This window comes from Schistocerca americana, chromosome 2 (genome assembly GCF_021461395.2).
Source record: "Schistocerca americana isolate TAMUIC-IGC-003095 chromosome 2, iqSchAmer2.1, whole genome shotgun sequence".
Classification (NCBI taxonomy): Eukaryota; Metazoa; Arthropoda; class Insecta; order Orthoptera; family Acrididae; genus Schistocerca; species Schistocerca americana.
This window is the reverse complement of record NC_060120.1, coordinates 645,189,821-645,215,716: the sequence shown is the minus strand read 5'-3', so window position 1 is coordinate 645,215,716 and position 25,896 is coordinate 645,189,821. Positions and strand designations below refer to the sequence as shown.

The 25,896-nt window shown below is 45.8% G+C and overlaps 1 protein-coding gene across 1 annotated transcript in view; it reads right to left on the bottom strand.

Annotated features, from left to right (window-relative positions):
- Positions 1-2,535: 2,535 nt before the first annotated feature.
- The window catches only part of LOC124594268 (toll-like receptor 2), a 97,223-nt gene continuing 73,862 nt past the window's right edge, over positions 2,536-25,896 (bottom strand). Inside the window, exons 5-6 of the mRNA XM_047132632.1 lie at positions 17,441-17,630; positions 2,536-3,754 (exon numbers count right to left, since the gene is read on the bottom strand). Of these exons, the coding sequence (XP_046988588.1) occupies positions 3,500-3,754; positions 17,441-17,630 (445 nt within the window). The 3' untranslated portion in view covers positions 2,536-3,499. The remainder of the gene's footprint in view (positions 3,755-17,440; positions 17,631-25,896) is intronic.

Here is a 25,896-nt window from a genome sequence, read left to right as displayed (position 1 = left end):
ACGTACACGTAAAATACGGTTTGAGGCGTAAACGTAGTTTATTACGTGCGGAGCACGAAGAAATATGCTGTAGAGTGCCTCCGTTATCATCAGAAGGCTTCTGGAAACTCCATGTTGTAGTACTGAGGTACTTGCAGACGTTTTGTGCACGTAAAATACAGTTTAAGGTATAAAATTAGTTTTGGGTTATTTCCGTTTCACCTAAGTAAACTATAAAAATTTTGTTGAGTCATAAACTTCTTTTCATATGAGCGACATGCTCTGCTGTTGCACAGAAAATAAGGGGACCAGCGGAAAAATGCTCCTATCGAAGCACAAAAAAGGGAAACATGCTCCTATTTAAAAGACTCTGCCTGAGAAGTGTGGTACCAGCTGTCTCATTCTATCTTCCTCAGTACCTTTAAAAATTTTCCCAAAAATTGTAGCATGCGAACATATTCGCGTTTTTTATGTTAAGGTAGAAGAAGACAGTAGTAGTGGGAAAGAGACGAAGAGGTATAAACACTGGAAGTGGTTATGGTAGAGAAAGAACGAAGGAGACAATGGCAGTGAGGGAAAGGGAGGGACACAGTGGCAGTGGAACATATTAGCAGTGACAGAATAGTGCTGGGAAAAGAGTGAAGGATACTGTGCCAGTGGGAGAGAAATAAAGAGAAGAAGAAAGTGGAAGTGGTTGAGAGCTAGTGGTAATGAAAGACAGAGTCTATGACAATGGCAACGAAGAAGAGAGGTAAAGTGACAGCGAAGTGAGACAGCAGCAGAGGGAAGGAGTGGATGAAGTAGCAGCAGTAAGAGAGAGCAAGAGGGAGACAATGACAATAAGAGGAGACAGCAGAAGTAGGACAGAACGAAGGAGACTGTGGCTATGAGACAGTAAGAGTTAGACAAAAAGAGACAGTGGCAAAGTGTTGGGCTAAATTGAGTGAGTGAGAATGAGAGAATGGGAGTGGATTAGTATGAGCGGCTTACAGTGATGGACGAGTGCATGTGAACGAGTTACAGTTAGGGACCTTATGGGAGTGAGAGGTGAACTGCATGTTAAAAAGAGTGCGAATATGTTCGCATACCAAAATTTTTTGCCAAATTTTTAAAGGCGCTGAGGAAAGTAGAATGAGGCAGCTGGTACCGTACTTTCCAGGCAGAGTCTAAACAGGAGCATATTTGCCTTTTTTGTGCTCAGATAAGAGCATTTTTCCGATGGTTGTGATAAAACAATTTCATACTTTGGTTGCTTATGCAGGCAGTCTTAGTCACCCTGATGAACGCCGGCTGCTATTGGTAGTTTAAACGTGATTACACACTCAGAAGGAATTTAGTGAAACGCATATTGGATGGAACATTTTCAAAACTTGATTTATTATTATAGGCAGCGCTGGCAGGCCCCAACACTTGTACAATTGCACCATGCACGCATTAGAACAATGAGCTCATCCTTCCCAACAAGTGTTCAGAACTGTGTATGGAAAGGGAGTTTATTGTCTCTTCATATTTCCAATGTAAATTTAATTTATCTTAATTACACTAGCGTAGTAACAGGTACTTATGTAATGCACAGCGAACAATTATGTAGTCAAAGTATTTTTAATCGTTATTGTTATTACAGCACTACTGCAGAAACAGTTCTGCTAGACATACCCAAATACATTCGTTTACCGGACAAACTTTCCCACAGTCGGTGCAAATTGGCTGTCGTTTTATAGCTGATGCTCCACAATAGTGATTCGGGTCGGTTCGACGGCCTACCCTAGTCTGGCCTTCTCATTTCTTTTTTTGGCTTGTCCTGTACACAAGCTGAACATTAATAAAACCGATGAACTGCAGGGACGGATTCCTGACTGGAAATGAAGGAAAAAAGGTCCTATGAACACGTTCCATGTGCGTTGCAGCTGTGGTGGGCTCAGCGTACTGTAAGCAGCAAAACAGTCCGGCATTCTTGTCGGGAACAAGCCGAGATGGTGTTCCTGTATAGCCAATCAGATGGAAATGGTCGAGAGGCAGCACGGCTATATCGCATCATACAACATTTCAGGCCCCTGTTAGGCGTTTGTGTGATCATGGGTCTTTTTCAGAAAGACGAGCGTGCACGAGGGCGGGAGAATGTGCTTACACCAGATCTGGAGGACCAGCTTCTACAGGATATTGGAACGAACCCTGGTATAAACTCCAAGCAAGTGGCCCGCCAACGTGGTTTAAGCCAACGATTATGTGTATCCTGCATGACAACCGGTACTATACCTATCACCTGCATTGCGCGCAAGGAATATTAGCAGCGGATTTCCCTCTACGGGAAGGATTTTGTAGGTGATTTTTGCAACAGACTGTCATAATTATAGGATTTTTGTCAGCAGTACGACGACTTTGCTAGCGACTACACTTACGAAGCCTTCTCTCATTTGCCGAGAGACAGTTAGAATAGCCTTCAGCTAAGTCCATGGCTACGACCTAGCAAGGCGCCATTAACCGTATCTGAAGATAGTCTTATTTGTATTATCAAGAGCGATGTACCACAAGGATAATTAAAAGTTAAGTATTCGAGGAGCTGCATACTTTTCTTGCATACCATTCACTACTTATCCTGTTCCAGAATTCACGCCCGTCTGCATTAGATAGCTTCCATTTCGGCCTCCTCTATCTACAAGGTGTTGGCACATTTACCAGCACATCAGACCACATAAATTTCTCAACGCCTTGACAGAGGAACATACCTGGACTTTCTATGGAATACTGTGCCTGGGCTATTTGAGAATGTGCCTTTGGCAATACGACACTTACAGTATGTGGTTTCTGCATGACGAACCAACTCCCAGTTTCCGCGTTACTGTTCGCCGCCACCTCAACAACATCATCCCCAGACGCTGGACAGGATGCGTGGGCCCTGTAGCATCGGATGCTAGATCAGCGGACTTAAACTCTTTGGATTTTAACCTCTTGGGGCTTTCCAGGTTACACCAGCTAGGACCAATCAACAAGAATGGTATTACATCCTTCTCTCTTTGCAGGAACCGCAGGAATGACAAATTTTGTCTAAACTGCACCACCACGAGCCAAGGATAGGCTCGTCTTTTCAGCTTCAGAGTCAGCGTCAACCTCTTGGGGCATCTGAAAAGCGTTATGTATGCTGAACCAGTTCCTGATGTGCAGACCTTTCGTGTTCACGATATCTGAAACAGTATTCAATGAGAGACAGAACGTGCAAAAGAGTGTCGCAGTCCATGACGTCACGTGTGAACGCATGCATTGCATCCCGTGGAGGCCTCTGTCAACATCTGTGACGTGGATGCGATGCAGCACTGTACTGTGTTCCGAGACAATTTGTTGTCGTTGCACGCATACCGTCCATTTCTGGACATGTGTTCGTAGGACCTCTTCTCGTCCATTTCCAGTCAGGAATCCGCCCCTGCTGTTTGCCTGTTTCATTAATTTTCACCCCATATAACGACAATTTGGTGAAGCGCAGTAAGACAGTTGGAATTCCGTTGGAGATGGAGGCCCCTCGTGGTCAGCAGCCAGTGGTCTCAGCACGGGGGAAGAGGCTTGGCCCCAAGGCCCGCTTGAGAGAGCGCAGTGCCTGCTGGTGGTGGTCGCTGTCTGCTGCCTGGTGCCACTGTACGCACGAGCGGGTGTCCATCAAGAAGCGTAGGTGGCGCGGCAGCGCGGAGCGTTCCAGGGGCTCCAGTTCCAGCAGGATGATGAACTCGCGCTGCGACGGGTCCAGCGTGCGGTGGTGCGCCAGGTCCATCTCCCACATGCACCACTGAAACAACCAGCGTACACTCATGACTCCTCCATTAACCTGCTAGTAAAAAGGTGCATTTCATACCAAGTTCTTAACAATACACTCCGTCAATCGCATACGCATATGGAGGCTGTCATCAACATGAGGGTTGCTCTGAACATCACAGTGCTTTACTAGCATGGTACCATTAGAGGTGGTATGCCACTGCTGCCGTGCGAGCTGCATTTACGAGTCAAAACATAATGACCACTGCCAACCACGAAATTAAATGCTGCCTGGTGGCACCGTAGCCACATGGGGCGATAAGGAAATTATTTAACCGGAGCCCAGACGAATGGGGAATCATTCTACATCTACATCTACATGAAAACTCTCCAATTCACACTTGAGTGCCTGGGAGAGCCTTCTTCGAACCACTATTCCTCTGCCATTTAACTCTCTAACGGCACATGGGAAAAATGAACACTTTAATCTTGAGCTCTGATTTCTTTTATTTAACTATGACGATCGTTTGTCCCTGAGTGCGTTGGCGGCAATAAAATATTTTCGCATTCAGCAGAGAAAGTTGGTGACTGAAATTTCTTGAGAATATCTAGCCTTTGTTTCAATGACTGCCATCAAGCCATCAAACTTTCTGCCCTGCTTCGCGATAATAGTAAACGAGCTGCCCTTCGTTGAGTTTTTTCGATATACTCCGTCAGTCCTATTTGGTAAGGATCCCATACAGCACAGCAATACTCTAGCAGAGGACGAACAAGTGTAGTGTAGACCAGCTATTTAGTAGACTAAGCGTTCTGCCAATAAAACGTTATCTTTGATTTGCCTCCTCCACAACATTATCTATGCTATCGTTCCAATTTAAGCAGTTCGTAAAAGTGATTCCTAGGTATTTAGTCGAATTGAGAGCCTTTAAATTTGCGTGATTTGTCGTGTAGCTGAAATTTAACGAATAGCCTCATATTTTTCTTTACTGCGAGACAGCTGCCACTTATCGCATCATGCAGATATCGTGTCTAAGTCGTTTTACAATTGGTGTTGATCTCTTGGGGACTTTATTACACGAGCTGCTCGGATTGTCTCCTAAATCGCTTATGTAGATTACGAACAGCAGAGGGCCTTTAAAACTTCTTTGGTGAAAGCAGGATATGACTTCTGTTTCAGGCGATGATTTTCCATCCATTACTATGCACATTGACCTTTCTGACAGCAAATCATGAATCCAGCCACACAACTGAAGCGATACTTCATAGGCATGCAATTTGATTTTATGTCTGTTGTGAAAAACGGTGTCAAAAACCTTCTGGGAATCTGCAAGTATGGAACCAATTTGAGATCCCCTGTCGATATCACCCATTACTTCGTGCGAATAAAGAGCTAGTTGTCTTTTCATAATCCGTCCTGACAGTGTGTCAATAGACCGTTACTTTCAAGATAATTCATAATGTTCGAACACGGTATATGTTCCAAAATCGTACTGCAAATCAACGTTAGTCATATGGATCTGTAATTCAGCGGATTCCTTCTGTTTCCTTTCTTGAGTATTGGTTTGCCCTGTGCAACTTCCCAGTCTGCTGGTACGGATCTTTCTTCGAGCGAGTGGTTGTATACGAATGCTATGTATAGGGGTATTGTATCTGCTTACTTTAAAATGAACATTGGTGGCATGCCACGCGGACCGGAAGACCTGCTTTTATGTTTTAAGGTACATCACTGCACCGAGGATAACTGCTTCAAGTTACTCATGTTGGCAGATGTTCTCGATTCGAATTCTTTAATATTTACTTCGTCCTCTTTTGTGATGGAATTTCGGAAAACTGTGTTTAATAAGTCCGCTTCAGTACCGCTGTCATCAGTAAGATTACCACTGGAATGGCCTAATGAAGGTATTGATTGTGTCTTGCCGCTGGTGTACTTCAAATAGCACCAGAGTGTCTTTTTCTGTCAGATTTCGATACAGAGACGATATGGGCCCCGAATGGAGAAATCTAATAATGTAAGCGACTATAAAAAAGAAAACACATACTTTTACGATCCGGCATCTGGGAGTGAGTACTTCCTAAAAGATGGTCAGTTCTTAGCGTGCTACTGTCGTCAGCATCTATCAAAAGTGGTGGAAATACGGTGAAAACAAGACTAAGCGGCAAGATGTCTGACAACCATGCCTCACTAGAGAACGCGGAGGTCGGAGGTTAGCCTGTTCTGCAAAGTACGAGTGGCGGCGATCTGAGGCGGATCTGACGACAGAGCGCACTGCTGCTGCTGGCGCAATTGTTTCAGAGCACGCCGTTCAGCGCACATTGTTGATCCCGCAGCATACGGCACCTACGTGTTCCCGTGTTGAACCAACATCGACAATTACACTCTGTAAAATTCCGAAATACTTGAGGCTAAAAGTCACAAATTAAAAAAAAAAGAAAGAAAAAGAGTGCAGTGTACACAGGACCATCGACAGTGGACCCTGGATCAAAGGAAATCCAGCTGAACAACTGCTCAAAATGTGCATTGCACCTCACACGCAGGACAACGGGGACAGTATTGTGTTATATGAGGCGATCAAAAAATTTCCATTTGAGGGCGTTGCTGCACCGCGTATGCAATTTAGGGTGACTCCGATGCGGAATATAAGCACCAACATGTACGAAAAGGATTAGTGTGGTATTCGTGTCTTGTGGACGAGCGTGCAGTAAATGTGAAAACGTGAACTACTTCCAAATGCATCCAAACAGGACCGACGTGTCGTAATTCTTTTCTTGGCTGTCAAAGGACAAACACCAGCAGACATCAATCGGAGAATGAAGAGTGTGTGTGGGGGTACCATGTTTGTCGAAAACCACCAAAAGAATGGTGCGCCAAGGGGTGCTGCTGCTTCACGAAAACGCACGTTCCCATATCGCAAATGTCGTAACGCAGAAGTTGCGCCAGTTCGAGTGGGAGCACCCGCGCTATGGTTCTGAACTCTCTCTGGCCGATTATCACGTCTTCAGTCACTTTAAAAAGGTCTTGAAGGGTCTCCTCAAACGAGGTTGGGTAGCAGGCAGTTACGGACTTATTCACGCAGCAGGACACGGTGGGATGATTTCCTCACTACTCACGGCCATTTTACCTGACTGGTATGCCGATTCTAGAGTGTACGGCCTTAGAACGGAAACTTGGCGTCATTTACATGAGCTTCCGAGAGACATGTGGTAGTAATCGGAGGTAAGGTAACGCGATAGCTGTGGAATACGTGAACATTATAGCGGACCAACTGCACCTCTTCATGCTAGATATTTTCCCTAATGGCGATGGCATCTTTCAGCAAGATAAATGTCTGTGTCACGACGCCAGAATCGTGCTGCAGTGGTTTGAGGAGCATGATAGCGACTACCGAATTCGACTGATCTGAACCCGATGGAACATGTCTGGGATGCGATCGGTCGTCAGCTCAACGTCCACAAACTACAGACGCGTAATTTTTGGGACTACATGACCAGTGCAGAGACATCTGGCGACACACTCCTCTGGAAACTTCTGGAGGACCTGTCGAATCGTTGATATACTGTACGTTCCAAAGGCGAATCAATACGTTATTGAACAACTGGTTACAATTTTTTTGACTCATCAGTATATTAGCTGACTCACCAGCCAGTTATGTGGTCACCGAGCCACGTTGTAGCTACGCATCTTTATATTAAGAACCATTGTCAGAGATGAAAGAAGTAATAAGTGACGCATGAAAATCGTAGGACTGACTGGAGATCGAACGTGAGACCTTTGGATCCTGTATACTGATAATTATACAAATACAGTTTCACATACAGTAACCTTTAATATTCTTGTTTAGGATATACTGATATAGAATTAAAAGAAAAATAGTTTCTATCCTCTGGTTCTGACCACGAGGTTTACTTGTTTGTACACCGTCCAGTCACATTAATATGACCACCAATCAAATGCCTGAATAATAAACTTTTGATGTGCGGACTGCTGAAAAACGTGCAGGAAGAGAGTCAGTGAAGCTCTGGAAGGTGCCAACATGGATGTGCACCCATACCCACTCCAGTAGTGTGGCCAGCTGCGCTAGGTTTCTCGGGTGAGAATCCATGGCGCGAACAGCCCGATCAAAGTGGTCTCACCGATTTTCGATTGGTTTTTAATCCGGGGAGTTTGGTGGCCAAGAGAGTGCGGTGAACTCATCCTGGTGCTCTTCGAACCGCGAACGTAAACTACGAGCTGTGTAACACATTGCAGTACCCTGCTGGTAAATAGCATCGTGCCGAAGAAAAACAAATTGCACGTAGAGGTGGATATGATCCCCGACGACAGATGCATACTTGTGTTGATCCATAGTTGCTTCCAGAATGATGATAACGCTCAGGGAATGACAGGAAAACATCCCCCAGACCATAACGCTCTCTCCTCTGGTCTGGACCCTTCCGACGATTGTTGCATGGTATTTTCTTTCAGACGATTCACCCCGTACACGCCAACCGTCACCTGTCATCTGAAACGGCCGCCTGTCGCCACTCATTGGACGTCCAGAGGCGCTTTTGGCGTGCAGATTCCAGCCTTCCGCACGATGAACAGCAGTCAGCATGGTTCCATGAACCAGGCGCCCGCTGCAGAGGCCAATAAGGACCAAAGTTCGCTGAACGGTCGTTGGCGGGACTATTCACCCGCACACATCTCTGCAGCTGCCGTTCACCTCTGTCATCTATATATGAAGATGGTATCTGTTCTTTCGGACATGTGCGAAAGAACAGATATCATCGATGACCATGCAGCTCTCTTAGAATGAAATGATTATTAAATCAAGACCTTAAGCTGTCACAGGCTTTGATATACATCAATGGGGACAGGTGAAAATGTGTACCCCGACCGGGACTCGAACCCTGGATCTCCTGCTTACATGGCAGACGCTCTGTCCATCTCAGCCACCGAGGACACAGAGGATAATGCGACTGGAGGGACTCATCCCTAGCACGCTCCCCGTGAGACCCACATTCCCAACTTAGTGTCTACACACTACATTCGTAGTGCCCCTGCCCATTACACTCATTACTCGCGGCAGAAAATCTTACCGAGTCCCGTAAGAGTTCGGGCAATGCGTGTGCATCCAGCACAGAAGGAGGAGGTCAATGGCCGGTTAGCCTTAACTATATACGAAGTTGGTATCTGTTTTGGGCACTACGAATGTAGTGTGTGGACATTAAGTTGGAAATGTAGGTCTCACGGGGAGCGTGCAAGGGATAAATCCCTGCAGTGTCACCATCCTCTGTGCCCTCGGTGGCTCAGATAGATAGAGCGTCTGCCATGTAAGTCGGAGATACCGGGTTCGAGTCCCGGTCGGGGCTCACATTTTCAACTGTCCCCATTGATGTATATCAACACGTGACGACAGCTTAGGGTCTTGATTTAATTATCATTTCTGTCATTTATGGCCCGTGCTGCACCACAGATGCCTCTGCGCCGGTTTTGGTTAGCGCCATTTTGCCATGCACCGTATACGTTAACCACGGTGGCAAGCGAACGGCTTACAAACTCAGCCGTTTCAGAAATGCTTCCACTCTTGGCGCGAAAGCAAATGATTATGCCCGTTTGGACGTCAGGTAGATCGCTCCGTGTTCGCATTAACAAAACCATCACACTGTTTTCTCGTCCCCATGACACGTTGTATAACCCCCCCTCCCCCTACCCTGCTGCCACCTGCCGTCTGTGAGTGGTTGACGTCGAACATAGCCGGTGGTCACCTGTAGACTGGACCGTGGATGACCCCCTCTGCCCCACCACCAGCATGTCTGGCATTCGGCTGGTTCTACAATATGCCCAAATCGAGCAGCCTGATCTTCCTTTAGGGACAGAGAATCAAAGTTACATCAAAATGTTTTGTGGATACACAATGCCATCACGGGTTATCTTTACGTGTGTGCACATTTTCATACACATACATTTCGAAAAGCACCATTACCATCAGACATACATCATTCACATGTACTGGTGAGAAAATTCGTGTCATAGCGCAAAGGAGAAATGCATAAACATCGTTCTTTTTCCAAAATGAGTAAAACAGTTACAGAAGCCGCCGTAATGTGGGAGGAATTGTAAGGAAGAAACGTCGTGAGTAGAATATGTCTTCGGACGCTTTTTGAAACGGAGTGTTAACTGTGCCAGTTTCGGATCGACCGTCAACAACTACACTCCTGGAAATTGAAATAAGAACACCGTGAATTCTTTGTCCCAGGAAGGGGAAACTTTATTGACACATTCCTGGGGTCAGATACATCACATGATCACACTGACAGAACCACAGGCACATAGACACAGGCAACAGAGCATGCACAATGTCAGCACTAGTACAGTGTATATCCACCTTTCGCAGCAATGCAGGCTGCTATTCTCCCATGGAGACGATCGTAGAGATGCTGGACGTAGTCCTGTGGTACGGCTTGCCATGCCATTTCCACCTGGCGCCTCAGTTGGACCAGCGTTCGTGCTGGACGTGCAGACCGCGTGAGACGACGCTTCATCCAGTCCCAAACACGCTCAATGGGGGACAGATCCGGAGATCTTGATGGCCAGGGTAGTTGACTTAGACCTTCTAGAGCACGTTGGGTGGCACGGGATACATGCGGACGTGCATTGTCCTGTTGGAACAGCAAGTTCCCTTGCCGGTCTAGGAATGGTAGAACGATGGGTTCGATGACGGTTTGGATGTACCGTGCACTATTCAGTGTCCCCTCGACGATCACCAGTGGTGTACGGCCAGTGTAGGAGATCGCTCCCCACGCCATGATGCCGGGTGTTGGCCCTGTGTGCCTCGGTCGTATGCAGTCCTGATTGTGGCGCTCACCTGCACGGCGCCAAACACGCATACGACCATCATTGGCACCAAGGCAGAAGCGACTCTCATCGCTGAAGACGACACGTCTCCATTCGTCCCTCCATTCACGCCTGTCGCGACACCACTGGAGGCGGGCTGCACGATGTTGGGGCGTGAGCGGAAGACGGCCTAACGGTGTGCGGGACCGTAGCCCAGCTTCATGGAGACGGTTGCGAATGGTCCTCGCCGATACCCCAGGAGCAACAGTGTCCCTAATATGCTGGGAAGTGGTGGTGCGGTCCCCTACGGCACTGCGTAGGATCCTACGGTCTTGGCGTGCATCCGTGCGTCGCTGCGGTCCGGTCCCAGGTCGACGGGCACGTGCACCTTCCGCCGACCACTGGCGACAACATCGATGTACTGTGGAGACCTCACGCCCCACGTGTTGAGCAATTCGGCGGTACGTCCACCCGGCCTCCCGCATGCCCACTATACGCCCTCGCTCTAAGTCCGTCAACTGCACGTACGGTTCACGTCCACGCTGTCGCGGCATGCTACCAGTGTTAAAGACTGCGATGGAGCTCCGTATGCCACGGCAAACTGGCTGACACTGACGGCGGCGGTGCACAAATGCTGCGCAGCTAGCGCCATTCGACGGCCAACACCGCGGTTCCTGGTGTGTCCGCTGTGCTGTGCGTGTGATCATTGCTTGTACAGCCCTCTCGCAGTGTCCGGAGCAAGTATGGTGGGTCTGACACACCGGTGTCAATGTGTTCTTTTTTCCATTTCCAGGAGTGTATATTAAGAGACAACATCCAACAACGTCAAGAGATGCTGACCAAAAACCGGTCGCTGTCTTTGTGATTGATGTGAATGGAATTCGGCAGTACAAGAAACGATCGCAGATTGTAACAGCGGATGGATGAGTAGCACTACAGGTTATATTGCAGTTACTGCTGCGTGATAACAGTTGGTGAGTAGGTGTACCGTGTAAAATTACCTCCTCTTTTTGAGGTACAGAAGCCAACGGGCAATACAGGCAACCCTACTTATCACACGTCATTAGGTACGGAGCTTAGCAGAGGCGCAAGCACACCACAGTTGGAAGAAGCGAAGATTAGGGTTTAACGTCCCGTCGTCATCGGCGTCAAGACGGAGCACACACTCAGAATGTTTTAATGATCATGGAAGGAAACTGGCTGTGCCCTTTCAGAGGAAGCTTCCCGGTACTTCCCTGGAGCGACTTAGGGAAATAAGTGGAAACCTAAACAACGATGGCCGGGCGCGAATTTCAACCCTCATCCTCCCGAATGGGAATCCAGTGTCCCTCTATTGGACTGTCGAAGCGCGAGAACCTTCCGCTGAACTGATCTGTTGTGATTCACGTTAGTAGTCGCCACTGAAGGGGTACAAGTACGAAGAAACGACAATGACAGACATAAGGATTATTAAGTACCGCCGATCACTGCACCCCCGCCCCCTACTTGTCCAGTATGAAAGACATGGCCTCAGTTCCCTGGAATGCCTTCGACCGAGATCTGTGTGCATTAGATCCAGCTCCAACTGATCTTCGTAGGTAAAGGCGAAAATTGTGCATCAGGGATATGGAAAGTTTGTCAAAACCTCTACTGTTTCGTGGACTACATGAAGCAATAATTCACCACTCTAATCAGGTCGAAAGAAGAAACTACACACAGTTAGGTGCGGTGTCTCTAATTCAATTACTCATAAGTGTACTATTGCACCATTGATGGCTGTCCTATGCTTGATAGCGTCGTGTGTCCAGGGTCACTGGCCTGCCCCTGCGTGTGGGTAACATCAACGTCTACATCTACATCTATACTCCGCGAGCCACCTTACGGTGTGTGGCGGAGGGTACTTATTGTACCACTATCTGATCCCCCCTTCCCTGTTCCATTCACGAATTGTGCGTGGGAAGAACGACTGCTTGTAAGTCTCCGTATTTGCTCTAATTTCTCGGATCTTTTCGTTGTGATCATTACGCGAGATATATGTGGGCGGTAGTAATATGTTGCCCATCTCTTCCCGGAATGTGCTCTCTCGTAATTTCGATAATAAACCTCTCCGTATTGCGTAACGCCTTTCTTGAAGTGTCCGCCACTGGAGCTTGTTCAGCATCTCCGTAACGCTCTCGCGCTGACTAAATGTCCCCATGACGAATCGCGCTGCTTTTCGCTGGATCATGTCTATCTCTTCTATTAATCCAACCTGGTAAGGGTCCCATACTGATGAGCAATACTCAAGAATCGGACGAACAAGCGTTTTGTAAGCTACTTCTTTCGTCGATGAGTCACATTTTCTTAGAATTCTTCCTATGAATCTCAACCTGGCGCCTGCTTTTCCCACTATTTGTTTTATGTGATCATTCCACTTCAGATCGCTCCGGATAGTAACTCCTAAGTATTTTACGGTCGTTACCGCTTCCAATGATTTACCACCTATGGCATAATCGTACTGGAATGGATTTCTGCCCCTATGTATGCGCATTATATTACATTTATCTACGTTTAGGGAAAGCTGCCAGCTGTCGCACCATGCATTAATCCTCTGCAGGTCCTCCTGGAGTACGTACGAGTCTTCTGATGTTGCTACTTTCTTGTAGACAACCGTGTCATCTGCAAATAGCCTCACGGAGCTACCGATGTTGTCAACTAAGTCATTTATGTATATTGTAAACAATAAAGGTCCTATCACGCTTCCCTGCGGTACTCCCGAAATTACCTCTACATCTGCAGATTTTGAACCGTTAAGAATGACATGTTGTGTTCTTTCTTCTAGGAAATCCTGAATCCAATCACAAACCTGGTCCGATATTCCGTAAGCTCGTATTTTTTTCACTAAACGTAAGTGCGGAACCGTATCAAATGCCTTCCTGAAGTCCAGGAATACGGCATCAATCTGCTCGCCAGTGTCTACGGCACTGTGAATTTCTTGGGCACTGGTATTGGTACTTTTCAGGATCGTTTGGGTGTGAGGTGTGCTGGACTTCTCATTGAGTTACTAGTCCCCTTTTTCCTTTTCTGGAAAAATTACTCCCAAAGCTATGCAATGTATGCTACCAAAATGTTATCGTCTTTCTGAGCTTAACATCTCTGATATCAGCTGATAGCGTGTGTAGTGTTGCATTATGAAACCATGTACGTATAGTGTGTGCAGCGACTGGGAGTCAGAAATGGACAGTGTGACCTTTTACATTATTAAATAACTTCTTGTTAAAACAGACAAACGTGTGGTTCCTGAAAAGTGGCAACAGCCTCTTCAGTAGTTGCAGGGACAACAGTGTGGATGATTGACTGATCTGGCATTGTAACATTAATCAAAACGGCCTTGCTGTGCTGTTACTGCGAACGGCTGAAAGCAAGGGGAAACTACAGCCGTAATTTTCATCTTGGGTAAAATATTCCGGAGGTAAACTAGTCCCCCATTCGGATCTCCGGGCGGGGACTACTCAGGAGGATGCCGTTTTCAGGAGAAAGAAAACTGGCGTTCTACGGATCGGAACGTGGAATGTCAGATCCCTTAATCGGGCAGGTAGGATAGAAAATTTAAAAAGGGAAATGGATAGGTTAAAGCTAGATATAGTGAGAATTGCTGAAGTTCAGTGACAGGAGGGACAAGACTTCTCGTCAGGTGAATACAGAGTTATAAATACCAAATCAAATGAGGGTGATGCAAGAGTAGATTTAATAATGAATAAAAAATAGGAGTGCGGATAAGCTACTATAAACAGCATAGTGAACACATTATCGTGGCCAAGATAGACACGAAACCCACGCTTACCACAGTGGTACAAGTTTATATGCCAACTAGCTCCGCAGATGACGAAAAGATTGATGAAAATTATGATGAGATGAAAGAAATTATTCAGATAGTGAAGGAATATGAAAATATAATAGTCATGGGGGACTGGCATTAGATAGTAGCAAAAGGAAGAGAAGGAAAAGTAGTAGGTGAATATGGAATGGGGGTAAGGAATGAAAGAGGAAGTCGCCTGGTAGAATTTTGCACAGAGCGTAACTTAATCATAGATAACACTTGGTTTGAGAATCATGAAAGAAGGTTTTATACGTGGAAGAGGCCTGGAGACACTGGACGGTTTCAGATAGATTATATAATGGTAAAACAGAGATTTAGGAACCACGTTTTAAATTGTAAGGCATTTCCAGGGGCAGATGTGGACTCTGATCACAATCTATTGCTTATGAACTGTACATTAAAATTGAAGGAACTGCAAAAAGGTGGAAATTTAAGGAGATGGGACCTGGATAAATTGAAAGAACTAGAGGTTGTAGACAATTTCAGAGTGAGCATTAAGGGATGATTGACAAGAACGGGATAAAAAGATACAGTAGAAGAAGAATGGGTAGCTTTGAGAGATGAAATAGTGAAGGCAGCAGATTATCAAGTAGGTAAAAAGACGAGGTCTCGTAGAAATCTTTGGGTAGAGATATATGGGTAGCTTTGAGAGATGAAATAGTGAACGCAGCAGAGGATCAAGTAGGTAAAAAGACGAGGTCTCGTAGAAATCCTTGGGTAGAGATATGTGGGTAGCTTTGAGAGATGAAATAGTGAAGGCAGAAGAGGATCAAGTAGGTAAATAGACGAGGGCTATTAGAAATCCTTGGGTAGAGATATTGAATATAATTGATGAAAGGAGAAAGGAGTAAAAGAAGCAGGCAAAAAGGAATACAAACGTCTCAAAAATGAGATCGACAGGAAGTGCAAAACGGATAAGCAAAGATGGTTAGAGGAAAAATGTAAGGATATATCTCACCAGGGTTAAGATAGATACTGCCTACAGGAAAATTAAAGAGACCTTTGGAGAAAAAAGAACCACTTGTGTGAATATCAAGAGCTCAGATGGAAAACCAGTTCTAAACAAAGAAGGGAAGGCAGAAAGGTGGAAGGAGTAAATAGATTGTCTATACAAGGGCGATGTACTTGAGGGCAATATTATTGAAATGGAAGAGAACGTAGATGAAGATGAGATGGGAGATACGATACTGCGTGAAGAGTTTGACAGAGCACTGAAAGACCTGAGTCGAAACAAGGCCAACGGAGTAGACAACATTCCATTACAACTACTGATAGCGTTGGGAGAGCCAGACAAAACTCTACCATCTGGTGAGCAAGATGTATGAGACAGGAGAAATACCCTCACACTTCAAGAAGAATATATTAATTCCAAGCCCAAAGAAAGCAAGTGTTGACAGGTGTGAAAATTACCAAACTATCAGTTTAATAAGTCATAGTTGCAAAATACAAACACGAATTCTTTACAGACGAATGGAAAAACTGGTAGAAGCCGACCTCGGGTAAGATCAATTTGGATTCCGTAGAAATGTTGGAACATGTGAGGCAATACTGACCCTACGACTTATCTTACAAGATAGATTAAGGAAAGACAAACCTACGTTTATAACATTTGTAGACTTAGTGAAAGCTTTTGACAGTGTTGGCTGGAATACTCTCTTTCAAATTCTGGAGGTGGCAGGGGTCAAATACAGGGAATGAATGGCTATTTACAATTTGTACAGAAATGGCAGTTATAAGAGTCGAGGGGCGTGAAAGGGAAGCAGTGATTGAGAAGGGAGTGAAACAGGGTTGTAGCCTATCTCCGATGTTATTCAATCTGTATATTTAGCAAGCAGTAAAGGAAACAAAAGAAAAATTTGGAGTAGGAATTAAAATCCATGGAGAGGAAATAAAAACTTTTGAGGTTTGCCGACGACATTGCAATTCTGTCAAAGACGGCAAGGACCTGGAAGGGCAGCTGAACGGAATGGACAGTGTCTTGAAAGTAGGATATAAAATGAACATCAACAAAAGCAAAACGAGGGTAATGGAATGCAGTCGAATTAAATCCGGTGATGCTGAGGGAATTAAATTATGAAATGAGTCACTTAAAGCAGTAGATAAGTTTTGCTATTTGAGGAACAAAATAACTGATGATGGTCTAAGTAGAGTGGATATAAAATGTAGACTGGCAATGGCAAGGAAAGCGTTTCTGAAGAAGAGAAATGTGTTAACATCGAGTATGGATTTAAGGCTCAGGAAATCTTTTCTGAAAGTATTTGTATGGACGATAAGTAGTTTAGACAAGAAGCGAATAGAAGCTTTCGAAATGTGGTGCTACAGAAGAATGCTGAAGATTAGATGGGTAGATCACGTAACTAATGAAGAAGTACTGAATATAATTGGGGAATTTGTGGTACAACTTGACCAGAAGAAGGGATCGGTTGGTAGGACACGTTCTGAGGCATCAAGGGATCATCAGTTTAGCATTTGAGGGAAGCGCGGAGGGTAAAAATCGTAGAGGGAGAGCAAGGTATGAATACACTAAACATATTCAGAAGGATGTAAGTTGTATGTAGCTACTCGGAGATGAAGAAGCTTGCACAGGATAGAGTAGCATGGAGAGCTGCATCAAACCAGTCTCTGGACTGAAGCCCACAACAACAACTTGTTAAAACAATGTTGTACACTAGGGATACATCGAAAGAGGCAGCACTGTTTTAAATAGACTGGTCTCGTATACATCTAGCCATCCTGATTAGGTTTTCCGCGATTTTCCTGAATTACTTCTGGCAAATGGCAATTTGGTTCCTACTATAAAGCAACGGCCGACTACCTATCCCGTCCTTATCGGATTATATCTGTAAGTATGTAAAGTTAAGTTAGTTGTTCGTGCATTGTAATACCAAGACATATGTAATATCCTTGTGGAGCTCATCTACAGATGAATAAAATTACTGCTACTACTGCTGCAACTATTGCTTTGCCCATGAAGGTGACACTAAAAGGCTGCCATAGGCCAACATTAATTCTAGATACCTTTAGTGCTGACTTATAGCGTCCTTAACGTACTTGCATTATTGACCCACCTTGCTGCTGACGAAGTTGTCTGAGAGAACGACGATGGTGTACCGGCTGCGGTCCATGGAGCTGGAGATGTTCTGCACGACGACGGTGCCCAGCTGGAAGTCTCGTTCGTGCAGGCAGAGGCGGTAGCGCTGCGGTCCTTTCTCCAACAGCGGCACCAGCGTCTCAACCACCCACTGCCGGTCACCTCCACTGTAATCAACATCAGCTCTTCAGCAGGCATGATAACAATCAGGCTGTAACGACTCTTGGGGTCAGATAGTTTTCTTATTAAAATGTGGCTTTCACTTGTCTTTGAGCACATTATCCAAAGGAAATCTGGTCGTATTCAATATTCTGTCGACATAATTTGACTTATAACCCATCTGGATAGAGGCAGTCGGTAATGGACACTACTGCGGTGTTAGCGATCTTAAATGTGGCGGTTCAAATCCTATTCTCAGAAGAAAATTCGTCGCCAACATTTGCCAGGAGGAATAAAAGAAATGGTACCATTTATTATTTGTTGACCAGCTATTGTGCCAATGTTCTTATTAAATTTGAAAACCTAGTGTTCCACGAAGGGAGAAAATATGGCGTTTCTAAAGATGATATCGTCGTGAGACGAAATTTCCGGCCAGATCAAAACTGTATGCCGTACCGAGACTCGAAAGTCGGGACCTCTGCCTTTCGCAAATGAGCTGCCCAAGCACGGATCACGACCCGTCCTTCCAGCATTACTTCCGCAACAAGTATCTATCTGCTGCCTCCGAAACTTCACAGTTCTCTTGCGAAACTTGTAGGACTAGCATTCCTGCAAGAAAGGATACTGCAGAGATATGGCTTACCCACAGCCTGGGGGATGTTTTCAGAATCAGTTTCTAACTCTGCAGCGGACAGTGCGCTGATGTGAAACTTCCTAGCACATCAAGCAATGCGAAGTTTGGAGATGAGGTATTCGCGGAAGTAAAGCTATGAGAACGGCTAGTAAGTCGTGATTTGATAGCTCAGTCGTTAGAACACTCCCTCGCAAAAGGCAAACGTCCCAAATTCCAGTCCCCGTCCGGCAAAGAGGTTTCATCTGCTAGAAAGTTTCGTATCAGCGCACACTCCGCTGCAGAATGTAAAATTCATTCTCTTCATGGGATGCTCTGCGACCCCCTTGGTTGTATCTGAGAGAAGTAGCTGTGTGCCAACGTATGGTTTCGTCTCCCCTTCCCATACTTACCCTGTGCAGGCACTCATTGTCAACACGATATACATTGTTTAGCCAAAACGTTGCGACCATTTGCTAAACAGCGTGCTAATCCACTTCCGGACACAAAACAGCTACCATTCTGCGTGGTATCGTTTTGGAAAATCCTTGGCAGATTTCCGGAGTTATGAAGCACCTATGTCTACGCACAGGTCATGCAGTTCTCGTAAATTATGGGGCCAATGATTGGTATGTGTGGAGCTGACACCCGATATTGCACCGAGTGTGATCCACGATAGCCACAACATCAGTGGCGAGATCACTATAATGCACTTCAAACTACTGTAGCACGACTCTGGTCTTGTAACACGGCCATTTATGCTGGCGAAAATTCCATCGCCTCCAGGAAAGACACCAGTGATGAAGGGATGCAGGTGATCCGCAGTCAAGTTAATATGGTCCACAGCTGTCATGGTGCATTCTATTACTGCTACGCTTCCAGAGGAACCCTCGGTGAATGTCCCCAATTCCATAATACTGCTCCCACCGACCCGCGTCCGTGACACGGTGCTATTTTCGAGAAAACATTCGCTCAGTCGCCTGGATGACGGCATATCCGGAGATGAACATCGACCTGGTGCGTCTAGAAAACTGATTCATCCTACCAGGCGATACGTTTGCATTCCACTTGCTGAGCCCCACGTTCGGCAATGTTCTGTAAGCTACGAAACGCCCTGGACCTGGACTAGTGCTGTTTCCTGTCGCTGGATGTGCCACAAATCGCTGCCTGTCCTGCTTTACAGACTGGGCAAGCCTCCGAGCTCCACGTTCTGCAGTGTGGCGTCGACGTCAAACACCCAGTCGCCTAGTGGTGGTTTGCAGCGCTTCAGCCACTTCAGCAGCTGTCCATATATACTCGCGACAGTGGCACGCCGTCAACTGGTCAGCTTCGTCGTTTCCGAGATGTTCGTTCCCAGGTCAAATGCCATAATAATCTGCTCTTTGTCAAACTCTTTTGTGTCGGTCGATTTCCCCATTCATATCATCGCCCGAATGACTCCCCGTTCGTCTATGCTCCGCTTATGTGCTTTCGTTCTCGCGTCACTCAACCGCATCACCACCAGGCTGCATACAATTTGGCGGTTGGCAGTGGTCATCATGTTTTGCCTCATCAGCATAGATACAAACTATGCTAAAGAAAGGGAAAGAATTTGATCACAGTTTTTCGGTGCACATCATGAATCTTTATGAGTGTGCTCATATCATTCTGCTTCAAACCAAATGCCGGCCGCGGTGGTCTAGCGGTTCTAGGCGCGCAGTCCGGAACCGCGCGGCTGCTACGGTCGCAGGTTCGAATCCTGCCTCGGGCATGGATGTGTGTGATGTCCTTAGGTTAGTTAGGTTTAAGTAGTTCTAAGTTCTAGGGGACTGATAACCACAGATGTTAAGTCCCATAGTGCTCAGAGCCATTTGAACCATTTCAAACCAAATGAGTAAGGACAGCATTATAAGAGTTGTATAAAATACTCATGTCATGTTAGTGGTTTACGTGGACACTGTGTACAAAGAAACTGGTGCACCTGCCTAGTATCGTGTAGGGCCCTCGCGAGCACGCACAAGGGGCGCAACACGACGTGGCACGGACTCCACTAATGTCTGAAGTGGTGCAGGAGGAAATTGACGCCATTAATCCTGCAGAGCTGTCCATAAATCCGTAAGAGTACGAGGGGGTGGAGATCTCTCCTGAACAGCGCGTTGCAAGGCATCACAGATATGTTCAACGATATTCATTTCTGGGGAGTTTGGTGGCCAGCGGATATGTTTAAACTCAGAAGACTCTTCCTGGAGGCACTCTGTAGCAAATGTGGATGTGTAGGGTGTCGGACTGTCCTGCTGGAATTGCCCAAGTCTGTCGGAATACGCAATGGACACGAATGGATGCAGACGTACCAGGGGTTCAATATCACTCCAACTGCACACGGCCCACAATATTACAAAGCCTCCACCAGCTTTGAAAAGTCTCTGCTGACATGCAGGGTCCATGGAATCATGAGGCTGTCTCCATAACCGTACACGTCCGTCAGCTCGATACAATTTGAAACGAGACTCGTTCGACCAGGCAACATGTTTCCAGTCATCAATAGTCCAATGTCAGTGTTGACGGGCCCAGGCGAGGCTTGGTTGGTTGGTTGTTTTTGGGGAAGGAGACCAGACAGCGTGGTCATCGGTCTCATCGGATTAGGGAAGGATGGGGAAGGAAGTCGGCCGTGCCCTTTCAGAGGAACCATCCCGGCATTTGCCTGGAGTGATTTAGGGAAATCACGGAAAACCTAAATCAGGATGGCCGGACGCGGGATTGAACCGTCGTCCTCCCGAATGCGAGTCCAGTGTCTAACCACTGCGCCACCTCGCTCGGTCCAGGCGAGGCGTAAAGCTTTATGTCGTGCAATAATCAAGGGTACAAGAGTGGGTCTTCGTCTCCGAAAGCGCATATCGATGATGTTTCGTTGAATGATTCGCACGCTGACGCTTGTTAGTGGCCCGACATTGAAATCTGTACCAACTGCACCAGGCACTTGTTGACTTATATAGGCGTTGCCGACCGCAGCGCCGTATTCTGCCTGTTTACATATCTCTGTATTTGAATACGCGTGCCTATACCAGTTTCTTTGGCGCTTCAGTGTGTATTGTCCCGTGTTTCATTAATTGTCCCATATATTCTGAAATAGCGTAAACAGGCAGAATACGGTGCTGTGGTCGGCAGCGCCTATGTAAGACACCAAGTGTCTAGCGCAGTTGTTAGATCGGTTACTGATGCTACAATGGCGGGTTATCAAGATTTAAGTGAGTTTGAACGTGGTGTTATAGACGGCGCATAAGCGATGGGACACAGCATCTCCGACGTAGCGATGAAGTGGGGATTTTGCCGTACGATCATTTCACGAGTGTATCGTGAATATCAGATATCCGGGAAAACAACAAATCCCCGACATCACTGCAGCCGAAAAAGATCCTGCAAGAACAGCACTAACGAAGTCTGATGAGAATCGTTCAACGTGACAGACGTGCAATCCTTCTCCAAATTGCTGCAGATTTCATTGCTGCGCCATTAACAAGTGTCAGCGTGCAAATCATTAAACGAAACATCATCGATACAGGCTCTCGGAGAAGAAATTCCACCCGTGTACCCTTCATGACTGCACGACATAAAGCTTTACCCCTCGCCTCGGCCCGTCAACACGACATCGGACTGTTGATGACTGGAACCATCAGCCTGGTCGGACGAGTCTCATTTCAATTTATAAAAAAATGGTTCAAATGGCTCTGAGCACTATGGGACTTAACATCTGAGGTCATCACTCCCCTAGAACTTAGAACTACTTAAACCTAACTAACCTAAGGACATCACACACATCCATGCCCGAGGCAGGATTCGAACCTGCGACCGTAGCGGTCGCGCGTTCAATTTATATCGAGCGGATGGACGTGTACGGTTATGGAGACAACCTCATGAATCCATGAACCATTGTAACCTCCCCACAAAATATTTAAAAGGAATGTAATGACAATACTTAATAGAAATGGGAGCCAAACGTAACCTCCCTAGCAATTAAATTTAATGACAATAAAACTGATAATCGCAATCTGACTCAAATATAAATTCTTCACAAAAAATTAAAGTCTATTCAGTGATAAGAAAATTCAATTAAACCGAAACATCGGTCTTTGGCCCTGTGTAAATCAATCAGAATTAAAGTCTTACCTCAGAATAACTGGATGTCAAATTTCTGCTCTTATCTTTGCGCACGGCTTGGAGGAACTGCATTGCAAATAATAATATTCCTTTTTTCTGTAATTTTACTGAAAATTTTCTTTAAAAGAAGTGGAATGAAATGGGAAGTGCAACGAAATCTTTAGTTCAATAAAAAATAAAATTTTGAAAAAATGCTTTTGAAATTAAAAATTATTATTGGGGCACTTATTGGAGAATAATTACAATAAACAAATTTTTACATTATCTAATGATTATATTAATTAACAGTATACCTCATTCAGCATCTTGACCAGTGTTGCCGACCGCCTACATCACACAACCGCACTGGGCTGCTACTACTGACCGACCGCTCTGCATGACGACTATTAGCGTACTGCTCTGCAACTAAACCGAGCTACAGACTCGCAACGACAGACTCGACAGACTCGCAACGACTACTTGACAGACTGAGAACCGCTCGCAACACTCGCGCGGTCAAGCGCATACTCTCTGGTCACAGATGCTACAATGCCTCGCCATCGCTGCTATGTTACATACGTGTTTCACCATGCATGTCAGCAGAGACTGTACAAGCTGGCAGACGCTATGGAAAAGTGTGAGCCGTGTGCAGTTGGAGTGAAAAGGGGCCCTTGACGAGTCTAGACACGATTCTGATAGGTGACAGGTACCTACGCATCCTGTCTGATCACCTGCATCCATTCATGTCAATTTTGCATTCCGACGGACTTGGGCAATTCCAGCAGGACAATGTGACACCCCACACGTCCAGAATTGCTACAGAGTGGCGCCAGAGTTTAAACATTTCCGCTAGCCACCAACTCCCCAGACATGAACATTATTGAGCATGTCCGGGATGCCTTGCAACGTGCTGTTCAGAAGAGATCTCCACCCCCCGTACTCTTACGGATTTATGGACAGCCCTGCAGGATTCATGGCGTCAGTTCCCTCCATCACTTCTTCAGACGTTATTCGGGTCCATGCCACGTCGTGTTGAGGCACTTCTGCGATATTAGGCAAGTGCGCAAGTTTCTTTGGCTCTTCGGTGTACATTGTGTAGCACCACTTGCTGTGCTGAGTGAGGCGATTATAAAATGATATAAATATAGATCGAAAGACAGCAACGGAGAATCGCCGATACCGGTCATCTGTATGAATAAATGATTTTAGTGAACTCTGCATATTAAAATTTATTCATTGTCTATACTTGTTCTACATTTGGTTATGCTACATGTTACTTAAAAATACGCGATTTCAGAATACACGGTAGCGTTAATGAATTACGGGACAATATACCCGGTGATCAAAAAGTCAGTATAAATTTGAAAACTTAATAAACCACGGAATGATGTAGATAGAGAGGTAAAAATTGACACACATGCTTGGAATGACATGGGGTTTTATTAGAACAAAAAAAATACAAAAGTTCACAAAATGTCCGACAGATGGCGCTGGACAGCAAAATAACTACTATCGCGACGGGTGAGAGGTACGCCGATATGGTACAGAATCGCATCATCCCCAGCCTGGCTGATAAACACCTGCTGGAACGTACGATGTTTATGCAGGATGGCGCTCCACCCCATACTGCTAGACGCGTGAAAGATCTCTTGCGCGCGTCGTTTGGTGATGATCGTATGCTCAGCCGCCACTTTCGTCATGCTTGGCCTCCCAGGTCCCCAGACCTCAGTCCGTGCGATTATTGGCTTTGGGGTTACCTGAAGTCGCAAGTGTATCGTGATGGACCGACATCTCTAGGGATGCTGAAAGACAACATCCTACGCCAATGCCTCATCATAGCTCCGGACATGCTTTACAGTGCTGTTCACAACATTATTCCTCCACTACAGCTATTGTTGAGGAATGATGGTGGACATATCGGGCATTTCCTGTAAAGAACATCATCTTTGCTTTGTCTTACTTTGTTATGCTAATTATTGCTATTCTGATCAGATGAAGCGCCAATTGACAGACATTTTTCGTACTTTTGTATTTTTTTGGTTCTAATAAAACCCCATGTCATTCCAAGCATGTGTGTCAATTTGTACCTCTCTATCTACATTATTCCGTGATTTATTCAGTATTCAAATTTATACTGACTTTTTGATCACCCGGTTTATTGTCCCGTAATTCATTAACGCTACCGCGTATTCTGAAATCGCGTATTTTTAAGTAACATATAGCATAACCAAATGTAGAACAAGTATGGACAATGAATAAGTTTTCAGCTGCAAAGCTCACTAAAATCATTTATTCGTACAGATGACCGGTATCGGCGATTCTCTATTGCTGTCTTTCGATCTATATTTATATCATTTTATAATCGCCTCATTCAGTACAGCAAGTGGTGCTACACAATGTACGCTGAAGAGCCAAAGAAACTTGCGCACTTGCCTAATATCGCAGAAGTGCCTCAACACGACGTGGCATGGACCCGAATAATGTCTGAAGCAGTGCTGGAGGCAACTGACGCCATGAATCCTGTAGGGCTGTCCATAAACCGTAAGAGTACGAGGGGGTGAAGATCTTTTCTTAACAGCACGTTGCAAGGCATCCCAGATATGTTCAATAATGTTCATGTCTGGGGAGTTCGGTGGCCAGCGGAAATGTTTAAACTCTAGCGCCACTCTGTAGCAAATCTGGACGTGTGGGGTATCGCATTATCCTGCTGGAATTGCCCAAGTCCGTCGGAATGCACAATTGACACGAATGGATGCAGGTGATCAGACAGGATGCTTAGGTACGTGTCACCTGTTAGACTCGTATCTAGACGTATCAGGGATCCCATATCACTACAACTGCACACGGCCCACTCTATTACTGAGCCTCCACCAGCTTGAAAAGTCTCTGCTGACATGCATGGTCCATGGATTCATGAGGTTGTCTCCATAACCGTACACGTCCATCCGCTCGATACAATTTGAAACGAGACTCGTCACACCAGGCAACAAGTTTCCAGTCATCAATAGTCCAGTGTTGGTGTTGACAGGCCCAGGCGAGGCGTAAAGCCTTGTGTCGTGCAGTCATGAAGGACACACGGGTGGACGATCGTCTCCGAAAGCCTATATCGATGATGTTTCGTTTAATGATTTGCACGCTGACACTTGTTAATGGCCCAGCACTGAAATCTGCAGTTGTTTGCAGAAGGATTGCACGTCTGCCACGTTGAACGATTCTCATTAGACTTCGTTAGTGCTGTTCTTGCAGGATCTTTTCCCGGCCGCAGCGATGTCGGGGATTTGCTGTTTTCCCAGATTTCTGATATTCACGATACACTCGTGAAATGATCGTATGGCAAAATCCCCACTTCATCGCTCCCTCGGAGGTACTGTGTCCCATCGCTCGTGCACCGACTATAACACCACGTTCAAACTCACTTAAATCTTGATAACCAGCCATTGTAGCAGCAGTAACCGATCTACCAACTACGCCAGACACTTGTTATCTTAAATATCCGTTGCCGACCGCAGCGCCATATTCTTGCTGTTTACATAGCTCTGTATTTGAATACG